We start from the raw sequence: 22,421 nt of genomic DNA, 5'->3' as shown, positions 1-22,421 counted from the left end.
TAGTTCCCTTTTGGTTAATTGTTTCTCTTTTCCTCAAGTCAATGAATTCCTTTGCTGATATTCTGCAACATCGAAAGCATAAAAGAAAACCCACAGTTTTCTCAGCTTATAAATTATAATATAATTTTCAAAGTTCCAATCCAAGGACCAGGTTAACTAAAGTACTACTCAATATGTTTGTAAAAGAAACTTAAAGCCCAGGGCTTGTCCAATCAAGTTTTCAGATTATTTTCCTGCCCCAAAAAGAAAAGAATGGAGAGTAACTATGAATTGGACCCAAAGAAAGGAATAATTTGCTTTAATTTGGTACCCCTTTCTCTCACCTTTTTCACTATAGGATGAAAGAGAAAAGGATTCTTTTAAGGATCCTCCTGCTTCCCCAAAGTGACAAGAAACCTTTGGATTGGTTGAGAAAATCCTAAATATTTTTTATGAGAACTTCTTTTCCCATTGTTAAAGCTAAAATCAACAACTTTGCAAAAATCAGCAGTAATTAGGCAACCTTAATTGTTGCTTTATAAAAAAGCAAGATGGAATACATATATATATATATATACTCTTTCTTTTGCTATTCATAATGGCTGATTTTGTACTTCCCTATCACATTATGGATTCTACATATGTCAAAATAAAAATCATATTTCCCCATTGCTATATAATGTAAAAATTACATGCAAATTAATATATTTATTGTAGCTCAATTGCATCTTTGAACCTTTCCCATTGAAAGAGTCAAGGTACAACCCGAAGTGTCATCACTTGTTTAATGTAGTCATTAGTCTCAAATAGATGGAATCTCATGAACATGAGTCACATGAAAAGAGAGTTTTGTTTAAATGTGAAGAGAATTAATGAAATTGCCTAATGATGTTGTCCCTATTTATAGAGGAAGTAATGTGCCTTTTCATTGAAAGTTACAATTCTATGAGTTGTTTACCCTTGGCCAAAGCTCCCTTATTTTGACAATAAAATAGTATAGCAATTAGATTAATTAAAACCCACTAAAAACTTATATTTTTGAATACCATAACTTTGCATTTAATTATTTTTTGGAGCCTAGAGTTCCTTTTTTCATAAACTTCAAGCTTTATATATATACATATATATATATATATATTGGGGTATTATCTTGCAAATTACAACAATTGCCCTATCTAAAATTTCAATTCTTTAAAAAAATCACAATGGGATACTTTAGTAATTTGACTTAAACTTTGGTAAATGTGTAAGGAATAAGACAGTGACGTACTGAAGTCTAACTATATGATTTTGACTTTGACTTATAGTTAGAGTTCAGTTACTTCAGTACTTCACTGTTGTACATGCAAAGCAACTATACTTCCTTGAATCAGTATGGGACATGTTACAATAACAAGGCAGAATGAGTAATTTAACAGAATCCTTTAGTTTTCAAAAAAAAAAAAAATTTGTAGGGTCTAATTTCTTTACGTAAACCCAAAGACAATTAATTTGTAGAGTATGGGTCGAAGAACTAGAGTTGACAAGGGATTCACAGCAAAGGATTATCACTCTTTTTATTATTTATTGATCAGTTTCCCATACATTCCATGCTCCGTTTCAAACCCTCTCCCTCTATTATATAGCCACTCTCACTCTCATCTCTACCGTCCACGTGCTCCTCATCCATGAACTTGCTCAAGTACCTGTCACGTCAGGCAGCTTCTTTTCATCTCTGTGTGAGTGGCGGTAGGTTATGAAGCACTGTTCAGAGGTCTTCTCCACATAAATGCGACCAGAAAAGCTGTTGCAGTGCATTGAATACGGTGGCAGCAGCCTTTCCCTCAGATATTTCCTCATCCTTATCGTTCCTGAGTATGTTTTGAGGTTATCTTGATCAGGTGGAGTCCTCGGACAATCAATCAGGCTTTTCCCCTACTCAGTTAGTCTCCTATATCATATCAAAGTAAAATATCTTCCTCGGACAGGTGATGTCCTCCTCAGACTGGAGATGTCATCCTCGGACAGCGTTGATTCTCTACAGGAGGATTCCGCGTCACTCTGAGCCCTGCACTCTCCGTATCTTTATCTTCGGATGTGAAACAGTCCTCTCCTGGGTATTCGGCCCATTAACTTGGGCCTGACCCCCTTATCCCCCACATATACATATATATTGGGGTATTATCTTGCAAATTACAACAATTGCCCTATCTAAAATTTCAATTCTTTAAAAAAATCACAATGGGATACTTTAGTAATTTGACTTAAACTTTGGTGAATGTGTAAGGAATAAGACAGTGACGTACTGAAGTCTAACTATATGATTTTGACTTTGACTTATAGTTAGAGTTCAGTTACTTCAGTACTTCACTGTTGTACATGCAAAGCAACTATACTTCCTTGAATCAGGATGGGACATGTTACAATAACAAAGCAGAATGAGTAATTTAACAGAATCCTTTAGTTTTCAAAAAAAAAAAAAATTACAAACTCATTTAATAATTATATCATATGAATGGGTAAATTTAGTCCAATTAATAAAGTTTTTCTTTTATTGTCAAATAAAAGGTTTATGATTAAATTTGGTTTTTTTAAAAAAATACACATTAATATATTGAGCTAATAATAATAAATAACCATTGTAAAACAGATATTGTAAATTCAAATTGTATTCACTGGTTTTGCCACTTTCAGTGAGACTTTATAAAGTCCTCTTTATGTTTTTTTCTTTCTTTTTTTCCATTCTTGTCCAAAAAGCATATTATGGTTTTTAAAATTATTGGTTCATGGAATAAAGTTGAAGTGGGCCTCAAGCCCTCCAAAACATTTTTTTTTTAAGGAAGTAAGCCCTCCAAAACTTCGTCGTGAAGAAAGTCAAGCTGATGCACGTACCTGTTTTACCAAAGTGACTCTAAATGTTTCTCCCAAAAAAAAAAAAAAAAGTGAACTCTAAAAAGTACTTAACAATTTGTGGAGTTTTTAAACATTAATAAAATATTTTGTAAGTTTTTTTACGTAAGAATTACTTTTCAAAAATTAATTTTTCATTAGTTAATCGCATATTTAATAGCAATATTTTTTTAACAAAATTTGATAAAATGCTTAAATTGAATAGTTTTGAAATTTAAAAAATTGAAATAAATTTTAGTTAAATTTAGATGGTGCACTTTACATCTTAACCTTTCTTTTTCAAAAATAACAAAATAAATACACATTGGGTCATTAAGAAGTCACTTGTTAACAATTATTAACACAAGTAAAACTAGTTTTTTTTTTTTTTTTTTGATGTGTGCTCAATAATTATAAGTAGGGGCCTAGGTATATGCAACTGCTATTAAACCGTAATTAATTAGTGGGATACATCTGTCACCTACTCAGCTATTACACGTACACAGATTTCAACTCTAATAAAGACGGTTTCTTTTTTCTTTTTTCTTTTTCTGAGAATCATTAATAAGAAATTAATTAATATAACTAAATCTATTTTTCATTAAACCAAATATAGTATGTATGTCCTTCTCAAATAAAAAATAGTACTAGTATGTAAAGGTTATTGTTTCTCCGAAAAAAAAAAAAAGAGTATGTAAAGGTCATTAATGTGAACTTTACTAATGCTGGTATTTTTTTTAAGCAAAAATTAATTAATTTATAAATAAAAAAGAAAAAATAATAATTACATACTTCCTTAAAAAAAAAACATACTTCAAAAAAAATTATAATTTATTTTTATAATAAAAAATAAATTTTAATTTTAATTTAAAAAAAAGACAATTTTCTTTGCATTATCTATAACCTCAAATCATGGAAAAAAATTTCTAGCAGTATACAAAAACCCAAAAATCTAGCGATCGTTTGAAGGGAAGACCATTATTTTTGTTTCTTAACTTGCAAGAAAGCCTTTTTTTTTTTTTTTTTTTATATAGAAGGAAGACTAAAAACTTTTATTAAGAAAGAATAGCTAAATCAACCTGAAAATACAAAAAGTAATTGAGGTGGAGTATCCTCCATCCATATTGAAAAGTCTGGAATATTACTAGCATATTTAGCCAAATTATAAGCAACTGAGTTACCTTCTCTCTTTGTATGAGAGTAAAGTAATTGAACAAAACATTGGGAAAATAACTTCACATCTTCAACCAGCAACCCGTGGAGGGCCAAAGAACAACCATCATCACACAACGCCTTTATAATGAGCAAAAAATCTCCTTCTAGCACAACTTTGGTAAAACCCAACTTTAGAGTAAAGAACAAAGCCTTTGTCGATGCCATAACTTCAATTTCCTCACAAGTGTAGGCTTGAGGCAATTTTTGAGAGCAAGAGGCAATGGCTAAACCGGAGTTGTTCCTGATGACCACCCCTATATTGACCTTGTTCTCATTGGAAAAAACAGTGCTATCAACTTTTATAATGCTAATAACCCTAAAATGCTAGTTTTATATCATACTAATTTTGGCCCCTCGCATTACAAATGAAGAGTGCTAGAAACCAAAACAAGATAAGTTATTATATTAGTTACTAAATTATGAACTATGGTTCAATTCTGTCTTTGAACTATCATGTTAATTTAGTCCCTCACATCTTAATTGTTTGTTCAACTTATATATATATATATATATATATATTTATTTATTCTTATTACCAAAGGTAAGCCATTAATTTTAAAAAAGTTGATGTACAAACAAAATTCAAATTGAATCCAAATTAATTTATAATTTTTGTTTAATTTTACACTTGTGTTCCTTTTTTCTTTTTCATTTTTTCTTAATTTTGATGTCAAATAACTCATTCATGATATTTAACGTGAAAGTGGATCTCACATGTCTAAATTGAGCCACCTCATCATTATTGCTGTTAGTTTTTTTTTAGTAGGTAAATATACATTGCTTAATCGTTTTCAAAACTTTATGAACAAATTAGCAATCAATAATTTAAATAAAAAAATAAACTCTAAAATACAAAATTCATATACCCAAATAATGGTTATTTAAAAAAAAAAAAAATCTAAAGACACAAAGAATTTCACAATTCACTAACGTGACAAGTTATGATTGGTGCAACGTCTCTTTTATATTAATGAGCTATTGATTGAACTTTTAATACACTGATAAGCCTTACCATTCAATTCCATACTCGACAAAACTCATCTTATTTGGAGCTAAATTTGAAAAAAAATAAATGCAACAGTTAGTTTAATCTACAGTTTGTTGGCAATGGCACCAATAAAACCTTGATGAGATTGGATTGAGTATCAAGTTTCCTCTATGGAATTTTAATAAACTTTACCTCTTTAAAGAGTTTTGCCCAATACCTTGCTTTCTTAGTTATCATCACATCGTCAATCCTCTCCTCGACTCCATTCTGTGTGGTGTTGTCCCTCGCACTTCCATCTCTAACTTGATTTAAATGAAGTATTATAATCTCTATTAGCTTGCTTGCTAGTTAGTTGTATTGATGAAACAATCCACGAATATGACCAATCAACTCATCATTTTAGCCTTAACAAAGACACCCTACAATTCTCCCGTCCATCTATTATCAATAATTTGAATTCATTCGACTCTAATATGGTCAAGTCAAGTCGGATGATAAATTACCGTTAAACCCGAGCCCAGCCCCCTCGTAATCACATTTATACCACGATCATAACATAAAAACTCAACAATTTTTATTAAAAAAAAGTGAAATATTTATAGTTTCCTCTAAAAAATAAATAAAAAATAAAAAATCCCCAAAGCATAAAAAAAAAAAAAAAAAAAAAAAAAAAAAAAAATTAATAAAAAATAAAAAATCCCCAAAGCATAAAAAAAAAAAAAAGAAAAAAAAAAAAGAGAAAATATCTCAATTATATATAGTTTCCTCTTTCTTTCATACTTCTCTCCGAATATATCTCTCTCTAGTTTTTTCTCTTCTTATTCTCTTCCTCTTCCTTTTTCTCCCTATATATAAATATATATACACATACACAGCACTTTAGCTCTCTTCTTTTATGTTATACACAATTCTTTCTTCAAAACTCTCTCTCTTTCTTTCTCTCTCTATTTCTATCTCTCTATCTATTCGATCCTAATCAAAAACCCTAAAATTCCCAATCTTGAAATTTCAAGAAAATTCTCGCTCTCTTTCTTCAAATTCCATCGGATTTCTATTTGTACGATCCGATCATTGTGAATACTTCAACTCAAAACCCTACCTTTTCATCATCTTTTCCTATTTGTGCGATCGATTCTCGGGTTATTAGGGGAATTGATCGGTTTCGACAAAGGCTTTGGAGCCGTGAAATGCTTTTGATTCAAAGATGAAGTTGAAAAGAAGGAGAGCATTGGAAGTGGTTAGTGTTTTTTTTTTTCACCAAATGCAAAACTGTTATTCGATTTTTGCTTATTTATATAAATATATGCGCTTTTATGATCAATTTTTTTTCTGGGAAATTTTTAATTTTTAGTTGTGTGTTTTTTCTGTGATATTGGAAGTACAATGAGTGTGTTTGTATTGGGGTTTAGGCGAATTTGATTGTTTTGTGATGCTCTGGGACTGATTTGGATGGACTAAAGATTTGTTCTTTTATTGGTTTTTTTATGGCCATGCCTTGTTTGGTTGCTGAGAAAGTCCTGGAAACGAACTTTGAAACTGATGTCTTTTTTTTTTTTTTTTAATTTATTTTTTTATTGTTATTTTTTTAAGTTTGATTTATTGTTGGGGTGTGCGAGTTTGAAAATGTTCAGTTTATTGAGCTGAAAGACTCTACTGCTTCAGTGAGAGTTTTGATTACATGGGGTTCAGTTGTTTCAAACTTTGTACTTTATGAGAAGTCCATTAGAGCTTTGATGTTTATAACCATGATTTTTGGGTCATTTAGTTGTTTAAGTTGAAAGGAGTCTTTTCCTGTCATCACTTGAATACTTTCTGATTATTGCTTGTTGCGGAGGTAGGAATGTTATTTGATGGAGTAAGTACATGGTCCCAAGAAATATGAAACTGCCAAGCCAAAAAAAGAGAGAGCAAAAAAACAAACAAACATGAAACTAATCCTTTGTATGGTTGCTTAGAAGTTGTGGGAATATGGGATGAGAATGTTTTGATTGCTAATCTGCTACTGCTACCTGACATCTCTCTTTTTTCTTTGTTGGGGGGCGGGGGGAATGCTTAATGACATATAAATAGGAAAAAAAAAGAGGTGAAATGGGCGTTAGTGCAAACTGAAATCAAGAGAACCTAATTTGTGTAGAAATGTAAAATTTTCTTATATCAGGATAAATATGATGCTTGATTTATTTTTTAGTTTTAGATATAAATTAATTATGTTACACAGAGCAGGATTTAGAAAAAAAAAAGAAAAGAAGTAGGGTTGTTCATGCTTATATAAGAGTTAAATAAGGAATTTGTCATTCATATATTATCAGTAATTGATAATAGGAAAGCCTTTTAGGACCTCTGGCAGTGAAATTTATTAGCTTTTGATATTGGAAAATCCTTTTAGGAGCTCTGTCCGTGGAAGTTTCATGCCTTTAGCTTTTGATATTGTAGACCCATTTTAGGTGTTAGGTGAGGTTTAGCTCAGGAGTATGTACTTCACAAATTTATCTTCTGTAAAATTCATCTGTTTTTGATCTCTAATTTGCGATGTGTTTATCTTATTAGTGAGATACAAATACATTATCCAGTAGTGTTGTGACAACTGCACATTAAATTACTATTTTTCTCTGTTGTTTGTTTCAGCCTCCAAAAATTAGATCATTCATCGACAGTGTCACTGCGGTTCCACTCGAGAATGTAGAAGAACCCCTCAAAGGTTTTGTTTGGGAGTTTGATAAGGTGCTTTTTTTTTTTCCACCTTACTTTTTTTAATGTTATGATTGCTGTTATGCAGTTTGATTTATGTTTATCTTGGTGGTGCAGGGGGATTTTCATCACTGGGTGGATCTTTTTAATCATTTTGACTCATTTTTTGAGAAACACATAAAATTGAGGAAGGATTTGCAGATTGAAGATGATTTTCTGGACTCTGATCCTCCCTTCCCAAGAGAAGCTGTAATTCAAATTCTCCGTGTTATAAGAATAATTTTGGAGAATTGTACAAATAAGCACTTTTATAGTTCTTATGAGGTACGCTTATATTTCTGTTTTAGAAGTATTTTTGCAATTTCTTTTTTAGTCACATTCATGTAAATTAGTATGTCTTGCTTCATGTAAATTTCAGTTGAAGTTCTCTTCTTCTTTCTTATCTTTCCTTAAAATTTTCACTTTTGGTTTGTATGAAATTGCAGCAGCATCTTTCGTTACTGCTTGCTTCCACCGATCCGGATGTCATTGAGGCTTGCCTGCAGACCTTGGCTGCTTTTTTGAAGAAAACAATTGGCAAGTACTCCATTAGAGATACTTCCTTGAATTCAAAGTTATTTGCTCTTGCACAAGGTTGGGGGGGAAAGGAAGAGGGACTTGGATTAATTGCAACTGCTGGACAGGATAGTTGTGACCCAATTGCCTATGAGTTGGGTTGCACACTGCATTTTGAATTCTATGCTTCCAGTGATTTGTCATCTGAACAACCTGCTGCAGAGTATTCGCCCCAAGGCTTACAAATCATCCATTTACCTGACATCAATACTCGCCTAGAGACTGATCTAGAGCTTTTGAGTAATTTAGTTGCAGAATACAAAGTACCCACCAGTTTAAGATATTCTTTATTGACAAGATTGCGGTTTGCAAGGGCATTTGGCTCTTTAGCTTCTCGGCAGCAGTATACCTGCATTCGTCTGTATGCCTTCATAGTTCTTGTTCAAGCAAGCGGTGATGCAGATGACCTAGTTTCTTTCTTCAACTCTGAGCCTGAGTTTGTTAATGAGCTGGTATCTTTATTGAGCTATGAAGATGCAGTTCCTGAGAAAATTCGAATTCTATGTTTGCTTTCTTTGGTTGCTCTTTGTCAAGATAGGTCTCGCCAGCCTTCTGTCTTGACTGCCGTCACATCTGGTGGTCACCGTGGCATTCTGTCCAGCCTCATGCAGAAGGCCATTGATTCTGTCATTAGTGATGCCTCAAAGTGGTCAGTGGTTTTTGCTGAGGCTCTGTTATCTCTTGTCACTGTTTTGGTCTCATCATCGTCAGGTTGCTCTGCCATGCGTGAAGCAGGATTCATCCCTACACTTCTACCTCTCCTTAAAGATACAAATCCACAACACTTGCATTTGGTAAGCACAGCTGTGCATATTCTAGAAGCATTTTTGGATTACAGTAATCCAGCTGTTGCTTTGTTCAGAGACTTGGGTGGTTTAGATGATACCATCTTTCGTTTGAAGGTGGAGGTTTCACATATAGAAAATGGTTCAAGGCAACAAGGTGAAAGTTCTAACAGTGGTGGGAAGGGAAAGCAAGTTGTTGCAAGCACCTCCAGTGAGCTAGATGACATGCAGCCTCTATATTCAGAAGCATTAGTTTCGCATCACCGGCGATTGCTGATGAAAGCTTTACTGCGTGCTATATCCCTTGGAACTTATGCCCCCGGAAATACTGCACGTATTTATGGCTCTGAGGAGAGTTTGTTACCGTATTGCTTATGTGTAATTTTTAGAAGGGCAAAAGATTTTGGTGGTGGGGTGTTTTCACTTGCAGCTACTGTCATGAGTGATCTGATTCACAAAGATCCCACTTGTTTTCCTGTCTTGGATGCAGCTGGTCTTCCTTCTGCCTTCTTGGACGCTATAATGGATGGTGTTCTCTGCTCTGCTGAAGCAATAGCATGCATACCTCAATGTTTGGATGCTTTGTGCTTAAACACTAATGGCCTTCAGGCTGTCAAAGATCGAAATGCTTTGAAATGCTTTGTGAGAATATTTACTTCAAGAACGTATTTGCGTGCCCTTACTACCGATACCTCCTTGTCTAGCGGACTAGATGAACTAATGCGCCATGCTTCCTCATTGCGTGGGCCTGGAGTGGATATGTTGATTGAGATCTTAAATACCATTTTGAGAATTGGATCTGGGATTGATGCTTCTTACTTGTCCACTGATCCTTTGTGCTCTTCTACTCCTGTTCCCATGGAAACTGATGGTGAAGAGAGGAACCTGGTCCTCTCTGATGATAGGGAAGCATTGAAGATGGAAAATTCAGAGCAGACCACTGAGCCATCTGCTGATTCCTCAATAGTTAATTTAGAGTCATTCCTCCCTGAGTGCGTGGCCAATACTGGTCGGCTTCTTGAAACAATTCTTCAGAATGCTGACACATGTCGTATATTTGTAGAGAAGAAGGGCATTGAAGCTGTTCTGCAGTTGTTTACTTTGCCTTTAATGCCTCTTTCTGCATCAGTTGGTCAGAGTATCTCTGTTGCCTTTAAGAATTTCTCGCCACAGCATTCTGCTGCTCTTGCTCGGGCAGTATGTTTATTTCTGAGAGAGCATCTAAAGTTAACGAATGAACTCTTAGCTTCAGTTGGAGGCACTCAGCTTGCTGTGGTTGAATCTGCCCTGCAAACAAAGGTTTTGAGATATCTTTCAAGTCTTGAAGGTATTCTGTCTCTATCTAATTTTTTATTGAAGGGGACTACTAGTGTGGTCTCGGAGCTTGGCACTGCAGATGCGGATGTATTGAAAGATCTTGGGAGCACATACAGGGAAATAATCTGGCAAATTTCTTTATGTAATGATTCCAAGGTAGATGAGAAGAAAAATGCTGATCAAGAACCTGAGAGTTCAGAGGCAGCCCCATCTAATGCTGCTGGTAGAGAAAGCGATGATGATGCAAATATTCCAGCGGTGAGATATATGAACCCTGTTTCTGTCAGGAATGGTTCCCAGTCCTTGTGGGCTGGAGACCGGGAGTTTCTGTCTGTAGTTCGTTCTGGTGAAGGTTTGCACCGTCGTAGTCGACATGGGTTGACACGCATACGGGGAAGGACAGGTCGGCACCTGGAGGCTTTAAACATTGATAATGAAGTTCCATCTAATGTACCGGAGACATCTTCCCAGGATTTGAAAAAGAAAAGTCCTGATGTTCTTGCTTCAGAGATTCTTAATAAGCTGGCTTCTACGTTGCGCTCTTTCTTCACAGCTCTTGTCAAGGGATTCACGTTACCAAACCGTCGTAGAGCTGACACAGGGTCATTGAGTTCAGCTTCGAAGACCCTTGGAACTGGCCTAGCTAAAGTATTTCTTGATGCCCTTAGTTTCTCTGGGCATTCTACTTCTGCTGTGCTCTCAGTAAAGTGTCGATATCTAGGAAAGGTAGTAGAGGACATGGCATCACTAACATTTGACAGCCGGCGACGTACTTGTTATACTGCAATGGTTAATAATTTTTATGTTCATGGTACCTTTAAGGAGCTACTGACAACATTTGAAGCCACTAGTCAGTTGTTGTGGACACTACCATACTCTATCCCAACATCAGGTATTGATCATGAAAAGACAGGTGAAGGAAGTAAATTGTCACACAATACGTGGCTGCTCGATACATTACAGAGCTATTGCCGTGTGCTTGAGTATTTTGTTAATTCTTCTTTACTTCTATCTCCAACCTCTGCATCCCAAGCGCAGCTTCTTGTGCAGCCAGTTGCAGTTGGTCTTTCAATTGGGCTATTTCCAGTTCCTAGGGACCCGGAAGTCTTTGTTCGTATGCTGCAATCTCAGGTTCTTGATGTGATACTTCCTGTCTGGAACCACCCAATGTTTCCCAATTGTAGTCTGGGATTCATTGCTTCCATTCTTTCACTTGTTACACATGTATACTCTGGTGTTGGAGATGTGAAACGAAATCGTAGTGGCATTGCGGGTACCACAAACCAGAGATTCATGCCCCCACCTCCTGATGAAGGTACTATTGCTACCATTGTTGAAATGGGTTTTACAAGGGCTAGAGCAGAGGAAGCACTGAGAAGAGTGGAAACAAATAGCGTTGAAATGGCCATGGAATGGCTGTTTAGTCATGCTGATGATCCTGTACAGGAGGATGATGAATTAGCTCGGGCACTTGCTCTGTCACTGGGAAGTTCAACAGAAACATCTAAAGTTGATAATGTTGACAAGTCCATGGATGTCCTCACAGAAGATGGGCAGACGAAGGCACCCCCTGTTGATGATATTCTTGCTGCGTCAGTTAAACTGTTTCAGATCATTGATACTATGGCATTCCCATTGACAGATTTGTTTGTTACTCTTTGCAATCGGAACAAAGGAGAAGACCGTCCAAGAGTGACATCTTACCTTATTCAGCAGCTAAAGCTTTGCCCATTGGATTTTTCAAAGGATACCAGTGCATTGAGTATATTATCACATATTATAGCATTAATTCTCTTTGAGGATGGAAGTACACGAGAAATTGCTGCAGAGAATGGTATTGTATCCGCTGCGATAGATATTTTGACTAACTTTAAGGCTAGAAATGAATCAGGGAATGAGCTTTTGGTCCCAAAATGCATTAGTTCTTTACTTCTTATCTTGGATAACATGCTGCAGTCCAGGCCCAAAATTTTTTCTGAGAGTACAGATGGAACTCCAGCAGGGTCTCTGCTGGACTCTTCTGGAGAACATGCTTCCTTGTCAGTTCCTGCATCAGTTCAAGAGAAAAAATCAGCTTCAGATGCTCAAGAAAAAGAATCTGGTTCAGCATTTGAAAAAATATTGGGGAAATCTACTGGTTATTTGACTTCTGAAGAGTCTCGTAAGTTGCTGTTAGTTGCTTGTGACTTGATAAAATTGCACGTCCCTGCTATGATCATGCAGGCTGTTCTGCAATTGTGTTCGCGCTTGACAAAAACACATTCGCTAGCTTTGCAGTTCCTTGAAAATGGAGGCTTGGCTGCTCTTTTTAGTCTCCCAAGAAGTTGTTTTTTCCCTGGATATGACACTGTTGCATCTACTATTGTCCGGCATCTCCTTGAGGATCCTCAGACACTGCAAACAGCTATGGAATTGGAGATACGACAAACTTTGAGTGGAAACCGGCATGCTGGGCGTGTTTCTGCACGAACTTTTTTGACATCAATGGCACCTGTTATCTCTAGGGATCCTGTGGTTTTCATGAAAGCAGCTGGTGCTGTTTGCCAGTTGGAGACATCTGGAGGTAGGACTTTTGTTGTGTTATCAAAGGAGAAAGAGAAGGAGAAGGACAAATCAAAGGCATCTGGTGTTGAAGCTGGATTATCTTCCAATGAATGTGTCCGTATTTCTGAAAATAAAACACATGATGGATCAGGTAAATGCTCTAAAGGCCACAAAAAGATCCCTGCCAATCTCACTCAAGTAATAGATCAGCTTCTTGATATAGTCTTAAAATACCCTTCTCCAAAAATCCTGGAAGTTGGTGCAAATAATTCCATGGAGGTTGATGAACCTGCAACCAAGGTTAAGGGTAAATCGAAGGTTGATGAGACAATGAAATCAGAATCTGAATCTGAAAGGTCTGCGGGGCTTGCAAAGGTGACCTTTGTTCTGAAGTTATTAAGTGATGTTCTTCTGATGTATGTACATGCAGTTGGGGTTATTCTTAAGCGGGATCTGGAAATGTGTCAACTCCGGGGATCCAACCCTCCAGATAGTCCTGGAAATGGTGTTGGAATACTTCATCATATTTTACATCGGCTGCTTCCACTCTCTACTGATAAATCTGCAGGACCTGATGAATGGAGAGGCAAGTTGTCTGAAAAGGCTTCATGGTTCGTGGTAGTACTGTGTGGCCGTTCTGGTGAAGGTCGTAGACGAGTAGTTAATGAACTTGTGAAAGCCTTATCCTCGTTTTCAAACTTGGAGAGCAACTCCACTAAGAACATATTGCTGCCAGATAAGAAGGTTTTTGCTTTTGTTGATTTGGTGTACTCTATTTTGTCAAAAAATTCGTCATCCAGCAACTTACCTGGTGGTTCTGGGTGCTCACCAGACATAGCAAAAAGCATGATAGATGGAGGAATGGTTCAGTGCCTGACTGGCATTCTTCAAGTGATTGATTTGGACCATCCTGATGCCCCAAAAATTGTGAATCTCATACTTAAGGCATTGGAAATTTTAACAAGGGCTGCTAATGCTAGTGATCAAATTTTTAAATCTGATGGAATGAACAAGAAAAAAACCATGGGGCTAAGTGGAAGACCTGATGACCAGTTAAATGCACCATCAGCTGTTCAGACTGTGGAGCATAATCAGAATACAGCTGGACAAGAGGAAGTCAGAGATGTGGTGGAAAATGAACAACAGAATCAAAGTACTTCTCAAGGTGAAGGTAATCAGGATGCAAATTCTAATGAGCCTGTGGAGCAAGATATGAGAATAGATGTGGAGGAGACGATGGCTACAAATCCACCTATGGAGATTGGGATGGATTTTATGCGTGAAGAGATGGAAGAGGGTGGTGTTTTACACAACACTGACCAAATTGAGATGAATTTTCATGTTGAGAATAGGGCAGATGATGATATGGGTGATGAAGATGATGACATGGGTGATGATGGTGAGGATGATGAGGATGATGATGAAGGGGAGGATGAGGATGAGGATATAGCAGAAGATGGTGGTGGCATGATGTCTTTAGCTGATACAGATGTGGAAGACCATGATGACACAGGCTTGGGAGATGACTATAATGATGAGATGATTGATGAAGAGGATGATGATTTTCATGAGAATCGTGTCATAGAGGTAAGATGGAGGGAAGCCCTTGATGGGTTAGATCATTTGCAGGTACTTGGTCAACCTGGGGCTACAGGTGGTCTAATTGATGTTGCAGCTGAACCTTTTGAAGGAGTTAATGTGGATGACCTTTTTGGTCTTCGCAGGCCTTTAGGTTTTGAACGCCGTCGTCAGACAGGTAGGTCTTCCTTTGAGCGATCTGTTGCGGAAGTAAATGGTTTTCAACATCCTCTCCTTTTAAGACCATCCCAGTCAGGGGATCTGGTCTCAATGTGGTCATCAGGTGGGAATTCATCCAGAGATGTAGAAGCTTTGTCATCTGGGAGTTTTGATGTATCTCATTTCTACATGTTTGATGCTCCTGTTCTTCCGTTTGATAATGTACCAAGCAGTCTCTTTGGTGACCGGTTGGGTGGTGCAGCACCCCCTCCATTGACTGATTATTCTGTAGGCATGGACTCCTTGCAGTTACCTGGACGAAGAGGGCCTAGTGATGGTCGGTGGACTGATGATGGTCAGCCACAAGCTACTGCTCAAGCTGCTGCTATTGCACAGGCTATAGAGGAACAGTTCATTTCTCAATTGCGCAGTATTGCTCCTGTGAACAGTCCTAATGAAAGGCAGTCCCAAAATTCAGGAGTGCCAGAGAAACAACCAGATGCCCCTCCATCTGCTGACAGTCCAGTAGTAGCAGTGGATGGTGCTAACACCAATAGTCATCAAAGTGAAGGGCAGCCTCAAGAAAATGGTGATGAAATCACACATCAGCAAGTTAACCCTACTGTTGAGAGTGTAACTTCTGGAGGACAAGTTAATCCAGAATCCATTCTTGAACATGCAGGCGAACTTTTACAGGCACATGAACCTATGTTAATCCAACCATTTTCACTGAACACTACGCCAAATGTGCATGATAGCATGGAAATTGCTGAAGGAAATGACACTGCTGATGTGCAGGTGGGGACAATGGCAGAGTTTGTCAATTCATCTACAGACTTTCATGCTGATCTACAATATGATGGGGGTTCTGAAGCAGATGCGAGTCTCCATGATGTTCCAGTTCAGGCCACAGGTTGCGATGGATCTTCAAGAACAGATGATCAGGCCAGTACTCATGGTCTGGCAGTTTCTGGTTCACAGATGCTTAATTCAGATGATTGTCCTGCTTCTTCTGTTCGTGCAAGTGTTGATGTTGATATGAATACAATTGATGCTGAAGGAAATCAATCTGAGCAACCTGTGCCTGCATCCGAAGATGGTACAGATGACCCATCATCAGGGCAAAACACACTGCTTGCTCTGGACAATAATCAGGCTGAGCAGACTAGTGTGAGTAGTGAGGTGCCTGGCAATAATGCTATTGATCCCACCTTCTTGGAAGCACTACCTGAAGATCTTCGAGCAGAAGTGCTAGCTTCCCAGCAAGCTCAGTCTGTTCAACCTCCAACTTATGCACCGCCTTCGGCAGAAGATATTGACCCAGAGTTTTTAGCTGCTCTTCCTCCAGATATTCAGGCAGAAGTTTTGGCCCAACAAAGAGCTCAGAGGGTTGCACAACAGGCTGAAGGACAACCAGTTGACATGGACAATGCTTCAATCATTGCTACTTTTCCTGCTGATTTGCGTGAAGAGGTTTGGATCTACAACTTTCCTTCTCATTATAGACTTGTGATATGTATTTGTCTTTTTCTATTGAATTTTAATAACCCTTATCTTTTGCTTCTGTTTTCAGGTACTTCTGACTTCATCAGAAGCAGTTCTGTCTGCGTTGCCCTCTCCATTACTTGCTGAAGCCCAAATGCTAAGGGACCGAGCAATGAGTCATTATCAGGCTCGCAGTCTTTTTGGAAGCAGCCACAGGCTGAATAATCGGAGGAATGGGTTGGGTTTCGACCGACAGACGGTGATGGACAGGGGTGTGGGAGTTACAATAGGCCGGAGGGCAGCTTCTGCGTTTTCAGATGGCTTGAACGTGAAGGAAATTGAAGGCGAGCCACTTTTGGATGCAAATGCATTGAAAGCTTTAGTTCGGCTCCTACGAGTAGCACAGGTATGCCATGTTCCATTCTTGGGTTGTTTGGGTAAATATTATTTCTAGTTGGGAAGTTTTTGTGTATCTTTAGCAAGTAGTAGTTATAGATTGTGTGATAGTTGAAAATAAATTATAGTTCTTTTATACAAAGGAAATGGTGTCAGCACCTACATTGGAAGTTGGTTTGTCAAATCAACAAAGCTTAAATGAATGTGTAAAAGGAATTACGAATTTCTGTTGTGATTAGGTTGGACTTTGAACTGATGATCTGGACTTCATATATCAATTCTTATCCTGGACAAATCCAAATGCAAAATTTTGTATAGAAAGAATTTAAAATTGTTCCAGATTTAGTATGTTTATATATCTCAATTTTTGAAGAAAATTTATTACTTTTGGAATTCTTTAAAAATTTGACCGAGTAAAGATGATTACAAAATTTTCCTGGCAATTAGATGTATTTGTGTGTGCTGTGATATCTAGCTAATTGTTTTCTTTTATTGGGTTAGCCCCTTGGCAAGGGCCTCTTGCAGAGACTCCTGTTAAACCTTTGTGCACATAGTGTCACAAGGGCAATTCTAGTTCGTCTTTTGCTTGATATGATCAAGCCTGAGGCTGAAGGTGCAGTCAGTGGATTGGCAACAATTAACACCCAGAGGCTTTATGGTTGTCAATCAAATGTTGTCTATGGTCGATCGCAGTTGTTAGATGGTAAGACTTTCATCCGATGTCACTAGAACTATCATCTTATGTTTTTAACTTATTAATTTTTTTAATTATTAAAGCTATCTCAACTTTTTACTTTAACAGGTCTCCCTCCACTGGTCTTGCGTCGAATTTTTGAGATTTTGACATTTTTGGCTACTAATCATACTGCTGTTGCCAATATGTTGTTCTACTTTGATCCCTCACTTGTTCCTGAGCCTCTAAGTCCAATATGTATGGAAAATAAGAAGGATAAAGGGAAAGAGAAGATTGTGGAAGGAGGACTTTCACCAAAACTTTTGGGAAACTCTCTGGATGGGGATGTTCCATTGATACTGTTCCTGAAGCTTTTGAATCGACCACTTTTTCTTCGCAGCAATGCTCACCTTGAGCAGGTTGGACTGATTTCCTGGTCAAGTGATTTCAAACATCTTAGTTTGCAATCTTAGGCTTTTGAATATATATATATATATAGACATAGCTTGTTCCATAGTCTTTTTATTAATTTTAGTAACCTGGAGTCCATCTTGCTTTGATTTTATATAGTATATTTCTTTATTTTTCTAAATGCTGCAGGTTATGGGTCTGCTGCAAGTAGTTGTTTATACTGCAGCATCAAAATTAGATTACCAGCCTCAATCTGAACATGCAACAGCAAATGCCTCAGATTTGTCAGTGAATGAAGCTTCTGCTGATGTCCAAAGAGATCCTCCCATATCGGAACCAGAGTCTAAGAAAGAGGATAAATGTGCTGGTGCTGACTTATCCTCTTCAGATGGAAAGAAGAGCGTAGATACATATAATACTTTTTCTCAATTGCCACAATCAGAATTGCGCAATCTGTGTAGCATTCTTGGTCGTGAGGGGTACGATGCTCTGATTTTCATTTCTGGATGGTTTAGATGTTCTCTTAATTTTTATTACCTTGTAGCCTTTACAATTTATTTTGATGTCCTGTCAACCCTTTGTTATTTGTGTTTCACTTTATGTATGTATCCACTTGATGTCCTCTTCTCTTTTCCTTCTGTTAAAAGAGTGACTAACCTTCCTCATTAACTTATTTAGGCTTTCAGATAAAGTTTATATGCTTGCCAGTGAGGTGTTGAAGAAGTTGGCCTCAGTTGTTTCATCCCATCGAAAGTTCTTTACATCAGAGCTTTCTGAATTAGCCGATGGGTTGGGCTGTTCAGCTGTTGAAGAGCTTGTCACTCTGCGGAAAACGCACATGCTAGGTTTGAGTGCTGGTTCCATGGCTGGTGCAGCAATCCTACGCGTTCTACAAGCACTTAGCTCACTCACTTCACGTAGCATTAATGAGGGTGCAGGACTAGAGAGTGATGGGGAGCAGGAGGAGCAAGCTATTATGAAAAAGCTGAATATCGCACTTGACCCCTTGTGGGAAGAATTGAGTGAGTGTATAAGTGTGACTGAGACACAGCTGGGTCAAAGCTCCTTCTCTCAGACCGTGTTAAATATAAATGTTGGGGAACATGTCCAGGGGAACTCTTCATCTCCTCTTCCTCCTGGAACCCAGAGACTCTTGCCTTTCATTGAGGCTTTCTTTGTTTTGTGTGAAAAGCTACAAGCAAACCAATCCATCACACAGCAAGATCAGGCCAATATTACTGCAAGAGAAGTTAAAGAATCTGCTGGGAGTTCATCCTCTTTCATCATTAAGTGCAGTGTAGAATCTCAAAAGAAGCTTGATGGTGCCGTCACATTTACAAGGTTTGCGGAGAAGCATCGCCGGCTTTTGAATGCTTTTATTAGACAGAATCCAGGTTTATTAGAGAAATCACTTTCTATGCTGCTGAAGGCACCAAGGCTGATTGATTTTGACAATAAGAAAGCATATTTCCGATCAAAAATTAGGCAGCAGCATGAGCAGCATCTCTCTGGTCCACTGCGGATAAGTGTTAGGAGGGCTTATGTCTTGGAGGACTCATACAATCAGTTACGGATGCGTCCGTTTCAGGACCTGAAGGGTCGGCTGAATGTGCAATTTCAAGGTGAAGAGGGTATTGATGCCGGAGGTTTGACAAGAGAATGGTATCAATTACTGTCAAGGGTTATATTTGACAAGGGAGCATTACTTTTTACTACTGTGGGAAATAATGCTACGTTCCAACCAAACCCCAATTCTGTTTTCCAGACGGAACATCTTTCCTACTTCAAGTTTGTGGGCCGTGTGGTAATTTTTTTGGGAGCCAGTTTTAAATTTGAATTTTTTTTTTTCATTCATTAATGTACCATAATTTTTCTGCTTCCAAAGGTTCCTATATTTTTTCTTTGATCCTTCGTGCAGGTTGCCAAGGCACTGTTTGATGGGCAGCTTTTGGATGTTTATTTTACTCGATCATTCTACAAGCACATACTTGGTGTAAAGGTGACTTACCATGATATAGAGGCAGTTGATCCTGATTACTACAAGAATTTAAAGTGGATGTTGGAGGTCAGCGGATTCATCTACTTAAAGTCTCGTGTCTTTTCTTCTTATATTTTTTGACCTTTGTGGTTATAATGACTTTTTGCTATGTTTTTTTACTATTGTTTTATATGGAGTCTTGCTTTTTGTCTCATTTTCTATATTTTTCCTATTTCAGAATGATGTGAGTGAAATTCCTGATCTGACGTTTAGCATGGATGCGGATGAGGAAAAGCTCATTCTGTATGAGAAAAATGAGGTATGCAATTTACAAGTTATGATCTGTAACTTAAATGGTATTAAATTTGGCTATTCTTCAAAGCTGATTTTGTAAAATTTTCAGGACTTATGATCTGATTTTCTTATGAAAAATAAGTTTTAAAGTTTTTATCAAGTTGTCTAATATATTTGTTCTGGTTCTCCCCCTTGAAAAGGTTACTGATTATGAGCTTAAGCCTGGAGGAAGAAATATTAGGGTTACAGAAGAAACAAAACATGAGTATGTTGATCTTGTTGCTGAACATATCTTGACCAATGCCATCCGTCCTCAAATCACTTCCTTTTTAGAAGGCTTCAACGAATTGGTACCACGAGACCTGATTTCTATTTTTAATGATAAGGAGCTTGAGCTACTTATAAGTGGACTTCCAGAAATTGATTGTAAGTTGGCTTTCCTTTGCAGTTATTTCTGCATTGTGCTTGTGGTTTACTTAACAAGTTTTTGGTTGGTGTTATTGCTTTTGCAGTGGATGATTTGAAGGCCAATGCCGAGTATACTGGCTATACAGCAGCATCTAGTGTTATCCAATGGTTTTGGGAGGTTGTCACTGCTTTCAACAAGGAAGACATGGCAAGACTGCTGCAATTTGTCACTGGAACATCAAAGGTAATGTGGTGCAGTGTACATAAAATGGTAATTTAATATGCAATGTAATATGAGTTGACTTGTATATTTTGCAGATTTTTTATTTTCTTTTATGCCCTCTTTGCTGCCACTTCTTCTGGCTTCTTTTGTTTTCCTTTCAAATTTTACAAAAGACTCTTTTGCACAAATGTTAGAAGTCATTGACTACTAAGTGGTTATGTTATGCTTGCTATGTGTCCTTTGCCAGTCTTCATCTGATGCTTTGTTTTGCTGCTGTTTTTCTGATGTTGATCTTACTTTCTTGTGGAAAATGGCACAGGCAGAAGTTTGATTATTTTAGTTAATTAGATATTGGCTTTTTGTTTTTGTTTTGGGGTAATGCATGTTACTATGGTTGTTTCCTCATCTAAGTGTTACGTTTTGGCATGGAAGTAGTGGTTAGGGTATAGGAGAAGCTGATGTCTTGTTGCTGGTCATGATATATTCTGCTTCTTTATCTAAAATGCTTCATGTGGATGCATGGCTTTTAATAAAATAGTTGGTTATCTGAATCAATTAGTTGGGCAAGGGTTTAAGCTGGTTTGGGGTTTTTGTTTAACTAGAGCAGCTCATGTATCTACATTATTTTTGGTGGTAGGTTGAATTATATGTTTTGACATGAAGCCATTATTTATTTTTGACTTTTCAGGTTCCTTTGGAGGGTTTTAAAGCTTTGCAAGGTATATCTGGTCCTCAACGGTTTCAGATTCATAAGGCGTATGGAGCTCCTGACCGTTTGCCCTCAGCTCATACATGGTCTGTATTAAGATATATGTGCACCATTCATTTTATTTTATTTTTCAGCCAGATGGTTGCATAGAATTAAATTTTCTGCTTTTAGGACTTAAACTAACCATTCACTCCCCACCCCCCAAAATGCTTCAGCTTTAATCAACTTGACCTTCCTGAGTATACCTCCAAGGAACAGCTTCAAGAACGTTTGCTGCTTGCTATCCACGAAGCCAGCGAAGGGTTTGGCTTTGGTTGACCTGAGTTTAATGTGATATTGTGGCCCCAGCAATGCCAGCAACCTACCTTTAGAGTTGCCATTACATGTCAGTTCTCTTTTTCATTTTATTTATTGTATAGAATTGCTTATTGATCCTCTGCTCTACTTCTGTTTTATATATCAAAAAAAAATCTTTTTGGTATAATAAGCAAGGCATGTTTTCTGTAGGATTCCTATAGCTCTTTTAATATTGGACATTTGCGGTCATAGGGAATATATCCATGCAAGACACCTTTTTTGCCCTGACAGGCAAGAATAGTTTATTTTCAACATATTTTGGGCTTGATTAGATCTAGAAAGGATTTGAGTGTTAGGGTGGGAGGGTTATTAGATTGGTTGAGAAACGAAGCCATTCCCATAAGAATTATGTTTTCTTTACTTTATCTAGTTCTGTTTGACAACAAAGTGGTTGAAAATGCTAGTTTCTTTCATGTATGGGTGTGCATGTCTGTCTGTGTCTCTGGTCCATATTAAATGTTGTATATTTGTTGCTAAACCTTTTCTTTTAATGCCATCTCCTCTGTGGTGCCAGATAAAAGGCTTATTGGCCCAAGTCGACAAGAATAAAAAAGTAGGACTTGGACCGCGAAAAGTTTCTTGAAAGCATTTTTGTTTCAAGCATTTTTGTTCCATTGAGGCTGGCATTCGGTGCTTCTATCAACCTATATATTCAACAGATGATGATTATGCTTTTAAGGATTGGTGGGCTCCTCAGTTACAGTTGGTTAGGAAAATGTTGTTTTTTTTTTTTTTTTTTTTAAATTCTTGC

The 22,421-nt window shown here is 37.3% G+C and overlaps 1 protein-coding gene across 2 annotated transcripts; it reads left to right on the top strand.

The window, feature by feature from the left end:
* The first annotated feature begins 5,927 nt into the window (after nucleotides 1-5,927).
* Nucleotides 5,928-21,698, top strand: LOC111993879 (E3 ubiquitin-protein ligase UPL1). Of its 2 annotated transcripts, none has more exons than XM_065780347.1 (15): nucleotides 5,928-6,287; nucleotides 7,676-7,771; nucleotides 7,856-8,062; nucleotides 8,227-16,209; nucleotides 16,310-16,627; nucleotides 17,119-17,320; nucleotides 17,420-17,709; nucleotides 17,891-18,180; nucleotides 18,380-19,505; nucleotides 19,620-19,766; nucleotides 19,918-19,998; nucleotides 20,174-20,399; nucleotides 20,486-20,625; nucleotides 21,293-21,399; nucleotides 21,529-21,698. In XM_065780347.1, the coding sequence occupies exons 1-15, from the start codon at nucleotides 6,255-6,257 to the stop codon at nucleotides 21,629-21,631; spliced, it is 11,349 nt and encodes a 3,782-aa protein (XP_065636419.1). In that variant the 5' UTR covers nucleotides 5,928-6,254; the 3' UTR covers nucleotides 21,632-21,698. The 2 variants fall into 2 exon arrangements, with proteins under 2 accessions (XP_065636419.1, XP_023881478.2); XM_024025710.2 differs by having other exon boundaries at nucleotides 8,224-16,209.
* Nucleotides 21,699-22,421: the final 723 nt, after the last annotated feature.

The sequence above is a fragment of the Quercus suber genome, unplaced genomic scaffold (genome assembly GCF_002906115.3).
Source record: "Quercus suber isolate HL8 unplaced genomic scaffold, Cork oak 2.0 scaffold_233, whole genome shotgun sequence".
Taxonomy (NCBI): domain Eukaryota; kingdom Viridiplantae; phylum Streptophyta; class Magnoliopsida; order Fagales; family Fagaceae; genus Quercus; species Quercus suber.
This window is presented reverse-complemented; position numbering and strand designations above follow the sequence as displayed.